The sequence below is a fragment of the Punctularia strigosozonata genome (genome assembly GCF_000264995.1).
Source record: "Punctularia strigosozonata HHB-11173 SS5 unplaced genomic scaffold PUNSTscaffold_14, whole genome shotgun sequence".
Classification (NCBI taxonomy): Eukaryota; Fungi; Basidiomycota; class Agaricomycetes; order Corticiales; family Punctulariaceae; genus Punctularia; species Punctularia strigosozonata.
In genome coordinates this window covers 636,479-655,598 of record NW_006767446.1, presented here as the reverse complement: position 1 = coordinate 655,598, position 19,120 = coordinate 636,479, and the positions used below count along the sequence as shown (strand labels likewise).

At 54.4% G+C, this 19,120-nt stretch overlaps 4 protein-coding genes across 4 annotated transcripts; 2 read left to right on the top strand and 2 right to left on the bottom strand.

Moving 5' to 3' along the window:
* Window positions 1-486: 486 nt before the first annotated feature.
* On the top strand, window positions 487-3,742 carry PUNSTDRAFT_137927 (uncharacterized protein; the record flags this gene model as incomplete). Its single annotated transcript, XM_007387586.1, has 9 exons — window positions 487-873; window positions 928-1,144; window positions 1,187-1,376; window positions 1,433-1,561; window positions 1,610-1,716; window positions 1,771-2,978; window positions 3,033-3,550; window positions 3,613-3,675; window positions 3,733-3,742. 9 exons carry the CDS (start codon window positions 487-489, stop codon window positions 3,740-3,742), a joined length of 2,829 nt encoding a protein of 942 aa, XP_007387648.1.
* A 3,581-nt stretch (window positions 3,743-7,323) lies between these two features.
* Window positions 7,324-8,741, bottom strand: PUNSTDRAFT_137926 (uncharacterized protein; the record flags this gene model as incomplete). Its single annotated transcript, XM_007387585.1, has 3 exons — window positions 7,324-8,140; window positions 8,288-8,403; window positions 8,436-8,741. The coding sequence occupies 3 exons, from the start codon at window positions 8,739-8,741 to the stop codon at window positions 7,324-7,326; spliced, it is 1,239 nt and encodes a 412-aa protein (XP_007387647.1).
* Window positions 8,742-9,556: 815 nt separating this feature from the next.
* PUNSTDRAFT_47052 (acetyl-CoA synthetase-like protein) lies at window positions 9,557-12,120 on the top strand (the record flags this gene model as incomplete). The annotated part of the gene is made up of 4 exons (XM_007387584.1): window positions 9,557-9,580; window positions 10,992-11,302; window positions 11,360-11,618; window positions 11,653-12,120. The coding sequence occupies 4 exons, from the start codon at window positions 9,557-9,559 to the stop codon at window positions 12,118-12,120; spliced, it is 1,062 nt and encodes a 353-aa protein (XP_007387646.1).
* Window positions 12,121-16,313: 4,193 nt separating this feature from the next.
* PUNSTDRAFT_75102 (uncharacterized protein) lies at window positions 16,314-17,063 on the bottom strand (the record flags this gene model as incomplete). The annotated part of the gene is given in 2 exon segments (XM_007387583.1): window positions 16,314-16,480; window positions 16,496-17,063. 2 exon segments carry the CDS (start codon window positions 17,061-17,063, stop codon window positions 16,314-16,316), a joined length of 735 nt encoding a protein of 244 aa, XP_007387645.1.
* Between the last annotated feature and the right edge of the window lie 2,057 nt (window positions 17,064-19,120).

Below are 19,120 nucleotides of genomic sequence, written 5' to 3'. Positions count from 1 at the left end.
CTCGACGATGCGCCACCCTGTGCGGTCGGGGATGGGGGCCCATTGCATGCACCGTGACACATGCATGCACAGGGTCCGCGGGTGATGTTGCTAGCGTCAAGAACGACACCATGAGCTGAGGAGAGGTCAGCTTAGCTTATACAAACACAAGGAGCACTTACCACGAAGGATAGCCTCCATTACCGTGCCTAACACTGTTGCCGGGTCGCTCACTGTTCGAGCGGACGGCTGCAAAAGTGCTATGAGAGATCGGAGATAGCAGATATGTGAGCCGAACGTACCGATCTGCCCCCTCTCTGGTTCAATTGCGACATGATAGTGCGGTGGTAGCTGGAATGAAGACTTGGAGGAGTGGATACACGAGGTTGGACTGGGGAGACTGCGCCACGCGTGGATACGTATCACGTGCCTCTGCCAGCTCGCCTTGAGTCCGTCGTTTCTCCCAACCACGGGTTTACAGCGAACATTCCCATCTCCTTGGTTGTGATGTCCACGGCCTCGGACTCTGAATCCACCGACCTCACCAAGCTCGCCACGTCCACCAACCTTGCTAGTCTCGTCTTGGATGTTTATGAGCACAATGGCTTCATCATTGACGACATGCCAGAGTACAAGCCTGGTTCACGTTGGACCTCTGCAGAAGACAGGGAATTTCTCGACGCGCGGAAATCTGGGTTCCTAGCGGCTCGCAGGGCAGGCAAGAAGAGCCCGAATAGCATCCCCCACTTCATGAAGAGGACATGGGACGCCTACTGGGAGAGGTTTCCGGAGGCTATCCGTTTCACACCGAAGGAGCTCGCAGCCGTCGGCGAGGACACCGCAGCGGCCTCCGAACTGCAAAGCTTCAATGATCGGCGCGTAAGGCGTCAGGTTGTGAGTGAACGTGTCCACGTCTTGCGGTGAATGAGGTACTTAGTTCTTCAACAGCAAATTCACCAGTGGCTCCTGAACAAGTGCCGCAACGACGGCGGATCATCGGCGGCTACGGGCTTCGACAAGCTCAAAGCTTCCAAGCCGAAGAATCTCCAGAAGGCGTGTTTCGCGTACGCTGACCTGTATCCGCAAGTCAAAGCGGATTTCGCGAGCTTCATCGCTGCTCAAGAACTCGCAGCAGGAGAGGGCGAGGGCCAAGGAACGCGCGAGGGTCAGGGTTAGAACGAAGCCGAGAGCGCGTCGAAGGCCAAAGGCAAGGGCAAGGGCAAGGATATACCGGTTAACGACTACGCACGGTGGCTCACGGAACGCCTCGAGAAGGAGTCGCCTGAGGTCAAGCAAGCGGTTGAGGATTATCGTCACAAGGCCAAACAGGGGTACGCGATGGAGCTCGCGAATCCGGGTAACGAGAGCGATCTCGATAGAGCCCTTCGTTACGATGAGTGAGTAACATGAACCGATCGCCATCGTCGTTAAACCTTAACGGCATTTTGTTCAGGGCCATCAAACGTCTACCGGAGCTTATCCAGCTTGAGGCCAAAGCGGTGAACGAAGCATCCGGCTTTATATCATTCCGGATACTTGGAGGCCCTACCCCAGGGCAGGACGGTGCTTTCACCATCGTTGCGTAAGTCCGTTGCCGCCGGCATCTTTTCTCCGTATTGACAGGCAGCAGGTGGTCGGACGGCAGGTTGCCCGATGGGCGAAGTTTCGAGGAGTTTGTCCCTGATTATCAAGGCAGTGTCTTCGTTCTGTTTGCGCAGTATCTAGACCTCCATTACTGTAAGTGTTACATCCCGTTGAATTCTACCCTTGGCTGACTGGTGTGTTGTACAGCACTAGAAGATCGTGCCAAAATATCTCTCCGGAGGGTAAACAACGAGAAGGACGCTCAGGAGTTGATCGCCTCGATGAGCGCCGCGAACCAGCAAGGCGATTCCCCACGTCAGATCACCGCTTCCACCGAGACGTCGGACACTGGATCCGTCGCCAAGCAGAAGACACCGAAGCCGAAACGCAAGCGTAAGGCAAAAGCACCCGCATACGCGAACGAGTTGGTCAAAATTCCAGCGACGAAATTCAATACGCCCTCCACAACAACCACTCCTGGACCGCGTACTCCGCACGGCGACGGCGTTGACAAGGCAATTCAAAGGTCAATATCTAACGCTACGACCACATCCTCGTCTACCTCTACATCAGCGACTACATCCGCGACCATGTCGGCATCGGCATTCACCTCCGACACTGCCCCTCGCGCGTCCAGGTCGGCGTCGCTTGTAAGCTCTATTACCGGCTCGACAACACCTTCGACAGTGTCAGAAACCACGTCTTCATCGGTGCCAATACCCGGGTTACCATTGCTTGCGGGGATGACTACACCAACCGCACCGTCTCAACGAATGAGGCCCAAACCACGTCCGATCAAGAAGTCCCGCCGTGTGGTTGATGACACCGACGAGGAAGACGATGACAGCTTCGCCGGCGTGTCTTACGCTGTTCCCAGGATTCCGCGAAGACCAGCGGCCGATGGCTTGCTCGAGGGGGGGCAACCGGACTCATCGCCTTCACGACCCCCTCCTGCCACCGCTCCCGCTGTGCTTGTGTCTCGCGCCCGCTTGCCTCCTGTCACATTCGACACTCCGCAAAGCAACGATGACGATGAGATGTGGGCTCACTTCGCCCCCACCCCAGACCCCGCCTTAATCTCTCCCAACCGCGACTCTCATACCATGCAAAAGGACTCTACTCCGCGCGCCGAAAGCGACCGCACGCCATGTCCTTCACGTGCTGCCGCGGCAAACGCGTCAATGTCGTCAATCCCGGAGTACCCACCCAGGCAAATGGCATACTTGGCCCTCGTCGCTGCCTCCCGACCGAAGACAATTGAGTCATGTTCAGACGCTCCGAACTGGTTGAAGACCGCCATTGCTCATCTCCGACTTCCGACAAGCTGGCGACGGACTACGTGTTATGAGACGCTTATCCCGGCCTTTGAAGCATACGAAATCGCCGAAGGATTCGCCGGCGGCGAGCGTGATATGGTATGTTGTATAGGGGATGCTTCATGCGTGAACTGACCATACTTATTTGTGCAGCGCAACTATCCGACCTACAAGCTGCGTCCTCGCGCCGTCGGGTGGTGGCAAAACAATAAGCGCGGGGTGGACCGTATACCCGTCATCGACGAGATGCCTGATTTCCTCGTCAACTTCGTCGGATGGTATAAATTCCTGAACCCGAAGTGGAGGGGGGAATCGATGCCGTTCGCACGGACAGAGGGGAAAATCTATTGGGGCAGTCTTCCTTGCAACGCAAAGAATGGATTCTACCTCCTCATCATGACGCTTAAATGGGGCTTTTTCAATGCCAAAACGGATGAACAGTTCGCGACGCTCGAAGAAATTGCGGGTGACATGGAATGGTCACTCAAGGCCATGACCGCCGTTTTGCTTGATCCACACCTTCAAAGTCGGATGAACGATCCGGCGTTGGACAGCCTCCCGCTGGACGACGATGCAGCTGACAACGAACAAGACGACAACGACTCTGAGGAAGTCGATGCGCCGCCCAAGAAGAAGGCAAAACGAGCCGCGGCTCCTCGCCGTTCATCGCGGTGAGTAATTGATCTATTGCCTTGCCCATTTCCGACAGTGTCCTAACCTGCATACAACTCAGTACCAAAGTCGCCGCGAGCGCTTCAACGTCGGTGAACAAAGCGAAGAAGGGGGCGAAGACGAGGTGAGTGACTCTTCATCCATGTCCGCCTTAGACATCAAGAGCTCATCATCATGATAGGTCTCGCTAGGTGCCTTGGATATTGTAGATTCCGCTACGAACGAACACGACCACGAAATACTTATCGCTACCATGAACATTTCAATCGTCGACACCTATCGACACGACAACTGCCACCACTGCATGATCAACCACTTCCATTGCTATCGTATATTCCGCCGCCGCCGCCGCCGCCGCCGCCGCCTCCGCCTCCGCCTTCGACGTGCCGCCACTTTCGCGTTATCATATTCCCCGCCGTCGAGGCCTCCGTAATACCGCCGCCGCCGCCTTTAACGTGCCGCCGCTTTCGCATTATTTAACTCGCCGCCGTCAAGGCCTGCGCCATTCCGCTGCTGTCATATACTCAACACGCTGCCGCCGCCGCCGCCGCCGCTTTGGCCCTATTTAACTCGCTGCCGTCGAGCCTTCCGTAATGCCGTCGCTGTCGCATACTCTACACGCCGCCACCGCCACCGCCGCCGCCGCCGCCGCCGCTTTCGTGTTATCAAACTCCCCGCCGTCGAGGCCTCCGCAATACTGCCGCTGCCGCCACCTTTAACGTGCCGCCGCTTTCGCATTATTTAACTCGCCGCCGTCAAGGCCTGCGCCATTCCGCCGCTGTCGTATACTCAACACGCTGCCGCCGCCGCCGCTTTGACCTTATTTAACTCGCCGCTTCCGTAATGCCGTTGCTGTCATATACTCTACCCGCCGCCGCCGCCGCCTCAACGTGCCGCCGCTCTTGCGTTATCAGACTCGCCACCCGCATCCCTCACATGCTATCTGCAAGTAGCTTCAACAGCTGCAAGTTATCGTTAATTACCTCTTGATACAGGCTTTTGCTACGCAACGTTTACTGAGATGCTTTCGTTTTTACCACGTTTATGTGAATGCCTTTATGATATATCTAAGACGTACATACATCTTCTGTATCTTAAACCATCCCCTCATATGGGTAATGTCAACCCGTCTAATCCCAAGTATCGATCAGAGATAAGTTTTGGCGCAAGTCCACGCTCCCGCGTTTCTCCGTATGTGCACGTGCGCTTCGGCATCCGCCGTATCATCCAAGTGGCCAATCAAATAAAACGGCCTTAGTCGTACGGTTGCTAAGATCACGTGATATCAATCAGGATGCCTATATTACGATGCGCCCTCGCTTACCGCTCCTTGTCCTGAACCACGATCATCCCCCTCCGGCGTGAGGGGGCTCTCTGTCCACGCAGCGGCTCCTCGATTTGTTTGTCCATTCCGTGGTCGCCCAACATGAACGCTGGTGTCGTCGGAGCGGGCAATGATATATCTTCCATTGGGCGACACCTTGGCGCTGTGGAGCGTCGATCTTCAATTGTCTATGGTGCGCGCGTTACTTCCATGTTGCCCTTCTGACGATTGATCTACCGCTGCGCCTAGGCCGTCTCATGTTCACGTCGTTTCATCGATGATGAATGGTCTGTTGGTCTGCCGTAGTGGTGTTGCGAGCGTTGGACGCCGCTCGAACTCGGGTATCCCTTACCCGCGGAGGGCGACTTCTGTGGGCCTCGAGTGATTGAGGCTGGGTGGTTGGAAGGTGCGTCTCTTTCTTCGTGTACGGAATGTGTATTGCTCACTGTTGGCTTGTCTAGGTTCCTCCGCTTACGCGTTCCCGCTCCCTCTGTTGAAAACCTGTTCGCCTCCCGCGATGGTCGATTGTCTGTCGGATATTAGTCTATGCCGTACCCGTCGCTCTGCAATGATTATGCAAGTTCAATGCTTGAAGTTCGTCACGGCATGCGGTGGCTTCTGTGATGTGTGAGGGTGGCCCCCCCTTCATAGCGGGGGGTTGTGTGTTCATGAAGTGCATTTTTGTTGGCACGTCGACCTACCATATAAGTCTTTTGATCACCTGTGAAGTGATGCATATCTACTTGGTAGGTCTGGTCTTCCTGCTGTATTTCGGCGTGATTGACATGTCTCTGTAGAGCTCTGGTTTGCGGCCGAGATGTGGGCCCGAGCGGCATGATTGACGACGTCTGTTTGCAGTATTGCTTGGGATTGCAATGACGAGTTCCGAAGTCGTTACCGCAGATGCCCTTCCGCTTTGGAGGTGTTTGCTCGAAGCTGTGCACGCCACGTGTGGTCATCGTGCCGGGTCGCATTCGCATTTTCCCTCGACCGTTGCGTCAACGAATACGTCGACATCGCTTCTGCCTCTCGCAATGGGACGGATCTCTAACTTTCTTTCATGGCCTCTGTGTGGGCACCTCCGCATCGCGAGGCGGATGCTTATCCTTCTATCAGGACCTTTGCTTTCGACGCTGGTCAGCTCGTAGTGGTGGTACGGACCTGCATCCTTCCTCAAGACTCTTGCGTTCGCGGACGCGACAACGCGACCTCCTCTCATCGCGAGGGGCAGGGTGGATGCCCGTCCTTCTCACGAGACCTTCGCCGTCGGCACTGGGTCTGGTCATTGCGATCGCCCGGACCCGGACTCATACTCTTCCTCAACGCCATCGCATCGACGTGTTCATCGACTTCGCCTCTGACCATTGCAAGGAGCCGGATGCCCAGCTTACTTTCCAGACTCCGTCGATATCGTGCATCGTCATCGCGCGGCGCACAACTCACGTCATTCTTGGGAGACCTCCGTCGATGCCAGTCCGGTCATCGCGGTGGTTCGGACCCGCATCCTTCCTCAAGACCCTTGTGTCGGCGCACACAACGACGTGATCTCCTCCCATCGCGAGGGACAGGGTGGACACCCATCCTTCTCAAGACCTTCGTCATCGACGCCGAGTCTGGTCATCGCAGCGGCCCGCACCCGCACCCCTCCTCAAGACCGTTGCGTGGACTTGTTCGTCGACATGGCCTTCCTGTTGACATGTTCGTCGACGCGGCCTTTGTGGTGGACATTGCCCGCATTTGTCGACGCGGCCTCCAGCCAAGTCCTGACTACAAAACCGTCCTTCAAGATACTCGTCGCGGATGTGCTCCTCGCCACCGTCCCCGGACCGTTGCTGGCATCAATGCTTCTCTCTCTCTCAAGACCTTTCATCGTCGACCCGTTCGTCGATGCCACCTTGCCGGGTGCGGCATGTTTTCATCCACGCCGCCCCTATGTACGCTCTTTGCGTGCTCGGATGGGACACCGTAGTTTTTTGTGATTATGACTAGTTCATGTACCGTAAGATATGCGTAGTCGCCCTGTGTAACATAAGACCAATGAAGTTGTGCACGTGACCGGGAGGAGAAGGCGGTTGTGTGGTACAGACTACATTTCGTGTACCAGGCAGCCCATGAACATTTGTCAATGTCTCCTGTGTACAGTGTCGTGTAATGAAAATCTGTCGAACACTCCTTATGTACACAGTTTCCGTACACATGGTGAAAATCTGTCGAACACTTCTTGTGTACACAGTTGCTGTACACGCGGTGAAAATCTGTCGAACACTTCTTGTGTACATAGTCGCTGTACACGCGGTGAAAATCTGTCGAACACTTCTTGTGTACACAGTCGCTGTACAGACCGCAGACCGGCATGTACAGACCATCTACCTGTCTCACAGACTGCCTGTACAGGATCAGGGGCTGTGCATTTATCATGATTTTCTCCACATGGCACACTGAAAATTATCAGTTTTTTGTACATAAGCAAGTGCCAGGGCTGTGCGGCTGGAGTACTCTCCTCCCGAGGTGAGCGATATAGAGATCATCCCAGATCGCGCAATGATGCTTGCGTGGATCGATGGGGGTATTGAGCCAGCGTCTGCGAATCTCGATGTCATATGCGAGCCAGACAGGCCAGACGTTCTCGCTGCTGACGCCGCGGCGCAGGCGAATGTTCTCGTGATGGGTGAACCAGTCCAGGTATTCGTGAGGGAGATACTCCTCAAACAACTGGAGGTAGCGTTGCCACGCTTGGAGCCACTCGGCGAACGAAAGTTGCATCTCACCTTCCGGCGAGAGCGGCTGCTGAACTGGGACTAGGCCCCCGGATTCGATCTGCCACAGATTTGCCAGGTTCGCGTTCGTGTTGATGCCTTGGGCCATGCAGGCAGCGTCCATGAGGTGATGAAGAGGTACGTGCCTCCTGTGGCCCCTCTCGAAAATGTCACATATTTGTTGAGGAATGACGTAGTAGTTGACGTCTGCTACGACCCCGGCGACACGTGCCGGCCGGCCTCGCGATGATAATGGGATCGGAGAGGCGTGCACGGTCGGGAACTCGTTGACGTGACGAGCCTGTTGACGGGGTGCCGCCCTGGGTGCCGTGGACGAAAGACGTGGGTGTCGTGCGGCCCCACGCCCTGGGCAGGGTTGGTCGCCAGAGTCTTCCAGCTCATCCGGCTCTGGGCTGGGCGACTCTGACCCGAATTCGTGGTTGGTGCTCTGATGCCCTGGGATTTTCTGTGAGTCCGCTGGACCGGTAGCAGGTGTGCCGAGGAAGGGGCTAGCAAGAATGTATGGCTCGAGCTGTAGCAAGGATGTGGAGGTGTGTAGCAAGAACACGAGCAAGGTGGTAATTTACATCTGGTAAGAAGGCCGGGAAAGCAAGGAAGGAGGCATGTTGAAGGACTCAGTGAGGTGTATTGCTCACCTGATGATGTCGGGGGAGGGAGCGGTTGTGTCTCTGCCCGTGCCCGCGCCGAGCGAAGTGATTCTCTCCCTCTGCTCTCCGAGCATGTCTGCAGCCTTTGCGAGTTCGTACGTTGGCTAGGTGTCCGCGAGTGAGAGCGTGTGGACACGGACGGGAGGCTTTGCTCTTGGGTCTCGGCTAAGCCTTGCCGTTCTGAGTCCTCGTCTTCTGTGTCCTGGACGCGACCTTGGAGGTGTTCGTTGTTCTCCCTGTCCGTGTAAAGGGCTGTGAAAGACGGGTGATCGATGAGTTCATCCTTGCAATCGAGCAAGGCCTGCTTCGTCCGTGCCTTGAGGTCGTGGACGTTCCCTCCAGGGTCGACGCCGAGGGCTTCCACCAGTTCGACCAGCGCTGCCCGGTTGAGCCGATAGTGGGGCTTGTTAAAGGGGTTGTCCCGCGGGGCCCACGGAGGCATGTCTCAGATGGCTAGTGTCGAGTCAATAATATGCTGAAGCTACTACTTGCTGTACCCTAGCTGCTAGTCAGGCTCCTAAACCACTGCTCGTATTGCGTTGTAGCTCCTGGGCGTGACGTGAGGCTTAATTCTATCAAGTCCCACCGGTTAGGGGATGATGCCAAATAGAGTAATGCTTCTTGATTATGAGAGATTCATATGCCTTCCTTTTTTTGATGCGGAAACCAGGAGCACAACACGATAGAGCGGCTGGCCAAACTTGCAATTTCAAATTGCGGCACGACTCGGCGAACTCACACGGCTTGCTCGGCACACCACAGAGACCTACCGTAGGGTCTTGTCGAAGTGCAGAACACGATTTATTTTCATGAGTTCCAGCGTACTTCGACATCATCGTAACACATGGCATCCACTCATGCTTCATTTGCACACACGCTGTCAACTTCTGCATCCAAACTACCACGTAAATGGACCGAAGAACAAGTACGGGCAGAGGTGGAGATGCCAACTCAGCTACATTTGAAGTACTTCTACTTTTACAGAATCGAATGTAAGCTGTACTGATGAAGTCTTAGGAGATCCGTGCCTTGAAATACTGCGTGCTTGTCATGAATCCAGAGCTGTTGCACGGAGAGAAGAGTCCGTTTCAGAAGTTATGGGTGCATTCACCATTTATACGAAACCTAGCGTACTTTGTGTACGATGAGGCCCACTGTGTCGCCCATTGGAAGGATTTCCGTGCAGATTACCTTCAATTGGGCTCAACCCGTTTTCTTGCAGAGAATACAGTCCCTACCCTCGCGGCTTCCGCAATCATGGATCACTGGACACAATCTGAAGTATCGCGAATTCTACACCTGCGACCAGATAAGACTACACAAATTATTCAGAGTAACGACCGACCGAATATCCATATCGCCGTCCAACGGATTGAGCACGCAGCAACAAGCTATCGTGATCTAGATTTCCTTATCCCAGAGGGGACAGACGAGGACCACCCCCCACCAAAGTTTGTCATCTGAAAAAACCCAAATTTATATAGCTGCCCCTTTGAACTATTGTTGCTATAGTAGCTCTATGTGCACTATGGAGTGATCAGCTAGCTGCTATGGAGTGCTATGTAGACTATGACAGTTGCTATGGGGTGCTATGTAGACTATGATGGTCGCTATGGGGTGCTACATAGCAATTTATAGCTTAATACACCAGCTATATAGCAATGCATAGCTCATAGTGACATCAATATAGCACCCATAGCTTTGGATATATGTCTATATAGCATACATAGTTTTGGTACATACTTATATAGCAACTATAGCAGACTTTCCAACTCACACTATGTTATGATCCATTAGTTTTGAGGTAATAGTCAGCCTGTACAGTGAAGTATGAGGGCCATAGTATCATATAAGCTTATATACATACATTCTAATTAACCATGGCACAGTATTAGGGTCAATGTGGACTTAGCAAAAATCGGGTTTGGACCAACGGTCACGTGACCGATGTTGACGTGGCCCATTGACACCAACCAACGGTCACGTGACTGATGTTTGACGCGGCCCGTCAACACAAGTCCACGCCCCTGCCCCCGCACCCTCGCCCTCGACAAGCTGTGATCCTTGTCGACGCTCCCTCGCCTCTGCCTCTTCGACCAGCCCAGCTGGGCTGGTCGAGCCCACACCCTTCGAACAGCCCTGAGCGCGAGCCGCCAACGCGGTCGCGCTCGGCGCAGCTTCCGCCCCCGCCCTCACCTGTCGACCAGTCCCTCGCCCGAGCCGCCAACGCGGTCGGGCGTCGCCTCTCGCCCCATGGCTCCCACCCCGCGTCCCACCTTCTGCCAGCCCCCTCACCCGCCTTTGACCAGCCACGAGCCCGAGCCGCCAACGCGGTCGGGCTCGGTGTCGCATCTCACCCCGCCCCCGCCCTTTGACCCGCCGCCCAGCCCGAGCCGCCAACGTGGTCGGGCTGGTGCTCACTACCCAACACCGAGCCGCGAGCCGCCAATGTGGTCCGGCTCGGCGTCGGCTCCTGCCCTTCGACCCGCCGCCCAGCCGGAGCCGCCAACGCGGTCGGGCTCGGCGTCGCATCCCATCCTGCCCCCGCCCTTCGACCCATTGCCCAGCCCGAGCCGCCAACGTGGTCAGGCTCGGTCTTGCCTCTCGTGCCCCGCGCCCCGCGCCCACCTTCTGCCAGCCCCAAGCCCGAGCCACCAAAGTGGTCGGGCTCGACGTCGTCTGCGCCGACAAGCCCCTCAAGCAGCCGCTCGAGGGCATTGAGACTATCCACAACTGCGTCCTCTATGCCGCGCGGACGCACGGGACGAAGAAGGCGCTTGGCTGGCACGACGTCGTCGACATCATCAAGGAGGAGAAGGAGGTGACGAAGAACGTCGGCGGGAAGGAGGTCAAGGAGACGAAGAAGTGGAAGTACTTCCAGCTGAGCAACTACAAGTACTTGAACTACCTCGAGGTCCAGGAGGCCGTGTCTGAGGTCGCAAGGGGACTCGTCGACCTCGGCGTCACCGCAGACGACACCTTCAACGTCTATGCGTCTACCAGGTGCGTCCGACAAGCGTGTATCTCCCTTTACAGGTACTGAATGGGCGCACCGTTCAGCCTAAACTGGCAACTCGTCGCGCACACCTGCGCGTCCATCTCCACAGCCATCGCAACTGCCTATGATTTGCTAGGCGAAGCCGGCCAGACGCACTCGCTCAACGAACTGAACTGCGGCGGTGTCTACACCGACGCCGAACTCCTCCCCGTTCTCGCCAAGGTCATCGGCAACACGCCCTCGCTCCGGATCGTGATCTACTCCGGCGAGGCCAAGCCCTCCGTGCTTGACTCCATCCAGCAGATGAGGGAGAACATCCAGGTGCTCACCCTCAACGAGCTCCATGCGGGGAAAGCCGCTCTCCCCCGACACGACCAAAGATCGGTTCCCAACGCCGTCCTCGGTCGCGTGCATCATGTACACCTCGGGCACGACCAGCGCGCCGAAGGGCATCGTCATCACGCACTCGGACGCGATCGCCGTCATCGGCACCTTGTACAAGCTGCTCGGGCACCACTTCAACACGGACGACGCCTTCCTCGCCTACCTCCCGCTCACGCACATCCTCAAATACATCGTCGAGCTCTGCCTCTTCTTCGTCGGCATGACCATCGGCTACGGCCGCATCAAGACGCTGACGGACCAGTCCATCCGCGGCTGCTCCGGCGACATGGTCGCGTTCAAGCCGACGATCATGGTCGGCGTTCCCGCCGTGTGGGAGCTGATCTGGAAGGGCATCGTCAGCCAGGTCCAGAGCGGGGGCGCGGTGACCAAGAGCGTGTTCTCCGGCGCGTTGACCCCTGCCCCCTCCCAGGTGCAGTAACACGCGGCTCAGAATGTGGTTCAACCCTCAAGTCCGCTCATCGGAACATCAAAACCACCCTCAACAAGCCGCGACCCCGCTGCCTCCCCCGTCCCCGCTGCCTCCCCCGTCGACGAGCCTGGCACGGCTCCCACCCCATCCCGCGCCCGCCTTTGACCAGCCCCGAGCCCGAGCCGCCAAAGCGGTCAGGCTCGGTGTCGCCTCTCGTGCCCCGTGCCCCACGCCCGCCCTCTGCCAGCCCCGAGCCCGAGCCGCCAACGTGGTCGGGTGTCGCATCTCACCCCTCACAGCCACCCTCGCCTCCGACGCTACCTATGTATGGTTATGTTTGTGTGAGATGCTTACGTAAGCTGGCTGGTAGCACTAGGAGTGTAATCTTGTAGACAGTTATGCAATTCAAATATTTGCTTTCAAAATTAATCATTATTGAAGTATTTTAATTTCTTGTCTGATTAATCATAGCATCTACTGAGCATATGATGACTACCAAATTGCCATAGTATCTGTAATGCCCATAGCATTGGCTCTGTGCTATATAGCCATGGCAGTGTGATCTATAGCACCCATAGCACTTTATAGCACTGGCAGGTACCTCTATAGCAACTGCAGGCAGCTCCATAGCACCCATACAAATTGACATTGCTATGAAACTATGGATGCTATATTGGACTATGTAGTGCTGTATAGTCATGGGATTTTTCTCAGATGGTTGTATTCCACGACAGCTGCTTAGAAGCAGAGGGTGCAGCTAAACAATTGTGTGCACGCCTGCCGTTACACCTTAAGGAAAAGGTCAAGTGGTTCCACTCACGTATGTCACCAGAATTCCGAGAACAGGTTATGAACCAGTTCAAGGATGGTACCATTTGGGGTATATCTGCGACGGATGCCTACGGCATGGTAAGTGGTCAGTTCGTCGCCAGAATCCAGCTCATTGGAGAACTGCAGGGAATGGATCAACATGGGATTCAAATTGTAGTACAATATCGAGCACGTCTCACCACGGAAGAGCTTCAACAACGGAGTGGACGGGCAGCCAGAGGTGTTGACGAGATGGGCTTCTTTCTCCTCCTTGCAGAGCCGAAGCACTTTGATTCGGAGAGAGAATGGGCAGTGAAGGCGAAGGTGAAGAGACAGCAAGCAAGCAATAAGCGGAAGGCGGCGGTGGACAGAGACACTCCAACAAGAGCTCCAGCAAAACGTGCTCGAAAGGAGATGGCAGCGGATGAACGAGCACACCAGACTGACATTCGTACATCCAGTACCGGAAACAGTAATGAGAACCGCAATCCCTCGTTGGATGAACAACGTGAAGAGCGACATCAGCTCTATCATGCACTTCGCAAGAGCTCCGCTGTTGAAGCAAAATCCAAGGACGAACTTGACCTGACTGTCGACAATTTGATCAATGCCCATAGTCGCGCTGAGTGGAGATGTCGACGTGAGCCTCTTCTTGAATGTTTCGACGCAAAGGAGAGTCAGAAAGGTGTGCTACATATCATAGTCACATGCTTACTCTCACACCTTCATTAGCATCTGACCATCAGATATGCGACTCTTCCAAAGCCGGTGGTTGTCTGCGCTGTGCTCCACGCATGCCTGTTTCCTGCTGCGACATCTGTGATCCTGGACAGTACGCAAAGCTTGGAACAGTCCCGCCGCCCAGGAAGCCCACTCCTGGAATGCGCCGTGTAACGATCAAGCCTTACACCTCGGACGATCACGACAAAGCTTTGTGCAATGCCCTCTTTGCTTGGCGGGAGGAAGCGGGTCGCAGAGCGCTGGGCGATGGCGCATTCGAAATTTTCAGCTCTGCGCTATTCTTCTCAGATGCGCTGGTGCGACGTATCGTGGACTGCGCCCACTATGGCAAGATCAAAACCACTGAAGATATCATATGAGGGACGCGCTGGCGCTCAGATCATGCCAACACATTCGGTCACGAAATCCTCAAACTTATCGTCAATTCAAGACCACCCAAAGAAGCTCTGGAGAACGAGACTCGGCTTGCAACATCAGCTCGGGCAGGTCGTGCGCGACAGTCTCGGTCGGTCGACAATTGCACGGCCTGCGGAGGCAATGGCCATAGTAAGCATCAGACTATGGTCATGCACATCTACTGACATTTCTGCAGAGAAGTCTTCAAAGCAATGCCCGAAACACCCAAGTAATCGTGCCCAGCAATCCGACCTTCCTCAAACTGACAAGGAAAACCTCTCAAACATATCGATGAACCACACTGGCAGCTGTACGTTCATTTTTCCTTCTTCGACTCTTTGCTAATGCGAAGCAAGCAGACCTTGTAAGCACAAACGCCGGCATCACGAACATCAATTCCCGGGAGGTGCCACGTCGCGACGCGCCACACAACGCGGCCTTCAACGCGGAGAGTCGCCCACAACATACCGAAGCCAACATCGCCCAGCATACAACGCACGAACAGCCATACGTCATCGGCAAGGAGTTCGTCATGGACCTGGCATTCGTGCCGGGATCCACGGCAATTCCTTCGACGAGTGCCACCAATTGTTTCGTCCACGGTGCGTACACCATGGCACACACAAATGTTCGCGTCGACGCACCCTCGCAACTCAGCGCGCAGGGAAATACATACGCAGGCCACCTTGCGACGTCCACCATCGATTTGTCAGGGCACAGAGGGATGCGGATTCAGGTCGGAGGTTGGGACCAGCAGGTGCGTTGCATTCACACCCACTAACACACAAGTCCTCGTACTAACTGATGCTTTCATTTTGCAGTTGAGCCTTCCATCTGAAGACGCAGGGCCTCGCAACCTTCCGCGACATCAACCGTCGCTGCCCCATCACTTCCCTCCTCCACCTCTGCAAGTTCATCCATTCTCATTTCAACATCCACACGATCCGACGCCATACCACCAGCCGCCAACGTCTTCGACGATGACCTCGAATGGCGCCGATCTCCCCGTCCATGCGACGCATCTCGCAACGCACACCGTTGCATCCCACTCACGCAACACCGGTCGCGATGTCGCAATTGCAATCCCTCGGCAAACGATACACGAACAGCCATTCATTATCGGCGAAGAGTCCGTCATGGATCTGGCACCCATGCCAGGATCCACAGCGATTCCTCCAATGAGTGCTGCCGATTGTTTCGTCCACAGCGTGTTCACTACGGCACACGCGAACGTTTGCGTCGACTCACCCTCGCAACTCGGCATGCAGGGACATACATACGCGTGTGGCCTTGCGACGCCCATCATCGACTTGTCCAGGCACAGAGGGACGCAGATTCAGGTCGGAGGTTGGGACGAGCAGGTATGTCGCATTCATAACCGCCGATATGCAAGTCCTCATACCTAACTAATGTTTTTATTCCACAGCCAAGTCTTCGATCTCAAGACGCAGGACCTCGTCACCTTCCACAACATCAACCGTGGCTGCCACATCACTTCCCTCCTCCGCATGTGCAAGTCCATCCGCCCGCAAACCATCATCTGGAAGATCCGTCATACCGCCAGCCATCGACATATTCAATATCAAGTCTGCCATCCTGTCTGCCATCGCGTTGGGGATAGGATGCTTCGCCTTGCAACCTTTCACGTGTTCGTTAGTCCGGTTAGATCTCATGTATGCCGCCAGCTGTTCGAACGTCCGTCTCATGTCCGGGGTTGCATGTTTGGTAGACCGTCGGTCGAGCAGGAAGATCTGTTCAAATTGCCCACAAACGTGTTGGTATGCCGCGATGAGCGGCGATTCTTTGAGGATGTGGTTGACAGTGCGGTTGGAGAAACTCCCACCGTATATGTTCTGCTCTCGCATTAGCACTAACCCATAGAACTCTGTGTGCAAAGCTCAGACCTTGATATACAGATTGTTCAGCTCAACAAGCCAGTCAATCGGACGCCGTGAATTCCGCTTGCCGGTAGGATTACACAACATATTCTTCTGGATTGCCTGTCTGGAACACGACATGAGCAGGATCGGCATGTATTCCGTTTGAATGACGCACCTCAAGCCCTCCAGATAGACAACGTGGAGGTCATGGAGGAAGGTAATGATATGATTAGCATATTTATGCTTTCCGCAGCCTTTGAAGATGAAGGCCCAAGGTACCATGCAAAGTTCGACACGTCCGATATCTCCCACGTTGAGTGCGTATGTGAGCTCCTCGTAGAGGAGAAAGTACTGCTGACGGAGTAATAGGTTCTCTCACTCCTGATTGCGCAATGCGATGGGCAGCGCATTCAAGGTATTGCGGTGAAATTGCCGATCCGCCACGTTATTGCGTGCAAGCTCGTAGGAGAGCTTTACGACGTCATCCCAACTTGGATTCGACACCGCCCAATCTTCCAACGATGCATATTGAACAGCTTGAGCTTTGATTCACCAACAATCGACTCGAGACACGGTGCCGATATGTTGTATGACCTCGTGCATCCGGCGAAAGCCTGGGCCCGTCTTGCTTGTAAAAGTACCTGTGTCCCTTGGTCGGATTTGTGCGATGTGATTGATTAACAAATTAGGGTCATCTCGCGAGCTGGACGGCATCAAGAAGATCTTCCAGATTGCATCCGCGCATGCCATCTTAAGGTGAAACAGACCCATGACGAAGATGAGGGACCAGAATTGCACCGATGGTGAGTCTTTGATGGATCTTGAGGCTTGAATCTGATGGATCCGCTCGCCTGTGAGCAAATCACCATGCACCAAGACGACATATTCCGCGATATTGCGCAGACCAGGTATGTCACCCAAACCACTTTGCCTTAAAAATGCGACCAATGCATCAATGTTCCCTTGGATTGTCCCCTGCGGGTAGTTTTCGGCCCGTAACGGCACCTGTTTTGTCTGCGCAATCTCCTCATCTGGTACTGGCTTGTTGACTATCTCCAGCTCCCCTAACTCCCTACGGAAGTGGTGGAAGTTCTCCACTTGGGTGACGAGATCACGTCGGAACATCCAGGCATTGAATCGTTGGCGCCTTGTCAGGCGCGATGGGTAACGTGCAGTCTCCGGATGTAGATTACTGAGCTTCAGATAGTCGGTCTCCATTCTTGCTGTGCCAGCTTCAATGGCCAGGACATTGTAACGTTGTCGTGCACCAAATCTGTTTGGCGCTCGGACATAGCCAAAACACCCAAATTCACAACGTACTGTGATCACGTGATTAGAAAGTCGTGACGCGTAGACGCCATACCCATAACATGCGTTCAGGAACAGGCAACCCCCACCGTACTCACCAACTACCCAGTCAGCATGCAAGTGTTTAAAGCAATTGCCAAACATATATGGCGTAGTCTAACAAGATGGGCGAAGCCCTTCGCTGTCGATCCTCACCTACTCGAACGCACTCCGCTAGCCGATAACGAGACCACTGCGCTTCTCGCACAGGCCGAGAGGTCGTCACTCCCTCAGTACATCAGGGTTCTGTTTCCGCAGTGCCCCAAAAAGGTCAACCACATCGAGGTCCACATCACTACTACTGTCGAATTTGTACCAGAATACCAAACACGCCCGCCCAGAGCTTCTCCCTACCAGCCTATCGAGGCAGCCGACCTTTTCCTTCGCGCACCTCCTCTATGTTTGCAGTTCGTAGCACTCAACCTGTGGCTACATGATCCACGAATCTTCTTCCTACTCGACGGTCCTCCATTTACTACCAACCTCCTGCAGCCCGGCAACGTAATACGATTATGTCTTATGTTTGGAAACAAGATAATGGCCGCTAGCGCCTGTATCTCTTACATCCTAGAAGAAAAGGTCGGAGACTACATCATCTACGTCACGCGGCTACGCAAGAGATACCGCTCGCACGACAATATCTTTGGGCAAATGGCCGACGCGTACTATCGTATCGCCGCTTCAAGAAGCCGTATGCCCGTCGATTCAGGAGTAGGATACCTCGTCGTTGTCGCCAAGTATGGCGACAATAAGCGCGAACCACAGCTGCCTCCCATCAAGAAGGAATATGGACCACTTCCCTTCGGCTGTCCTGTTGCCACCGCAAAACTAGTGGTTGCTACCAACGTCACTTTACATCTACAACGACACTCCCTTCCTCTCCTCCCTCTCAACGATCGACGCCTCCGCCCTGAAAACATACCCGTCAATATGACCCGCTCGTCCCTATTTATGGGTCACCCATGCTTATATCCCCTGATAGCCGACTATATCGAGGGGAAGGATAACACCGCTCTCCAAATATTGGAGGAAGAATCCCGCGCCGCCCTTTGAACTAGGCATCCAGATACTGGACATGCCTTTCTTGCAAGAATATTTATGGTTACGATAACCGCATGATAAGATTTCCCTTTGTATAAGTATATTTCTGATCTTGGACTAGTGTCGTTTCAGATTCGTGTATATTGTTGCCCATTTGTATATTGCTCACTCCACACTTCGTATATCGCCAGGAACTTCGTATATCGTCAGGACCCTCGTATATCGTCAAGAAACTCGTATATCGTCATCGTCTAGTAGATCGTTAGTCCCTCGTATATCGTCATCGTCATCGTGCTCGTATATCGTCTTAGGCTGTTTCATGTTTGTGTTTTGTACTAGTACCCAAAATAGATAGATTGCAAGTACCTCGTTTCAACCTCTCATATATCGCCTATTGCCACCTCGTTTATCAAGTAGATCGTTCGTTAGAACTAAAGAGTTGTATATGAACTGTCGTATATAGTTCGTTTCAGAAGTAACATAGCCGCGACCCAGTAGGTATAAGTACTGTCTTTGTAGTAGTAATGAGCAAGTACTCTTTTCCCCTCGAATCTGCCCTCCCCTATAGTGCTAAGTTGCACTATATTCGTCTATCCACTGCAATAGTTGCAGTATTGTCGTCTGCTTTATCTTCCCTTACATTCTCTGGAGCTCACTAGTGGAGCCCATCCTAATTTAGTCTTTGACCTTCCTATTTAGGTCATCCTCTCCACATCCTCTTCGCCTCTGGTGCACAGCCATTCTACACAACACATCCCTCACCCGAACAAATCAGGCGATCTCCCGAGTCTCTC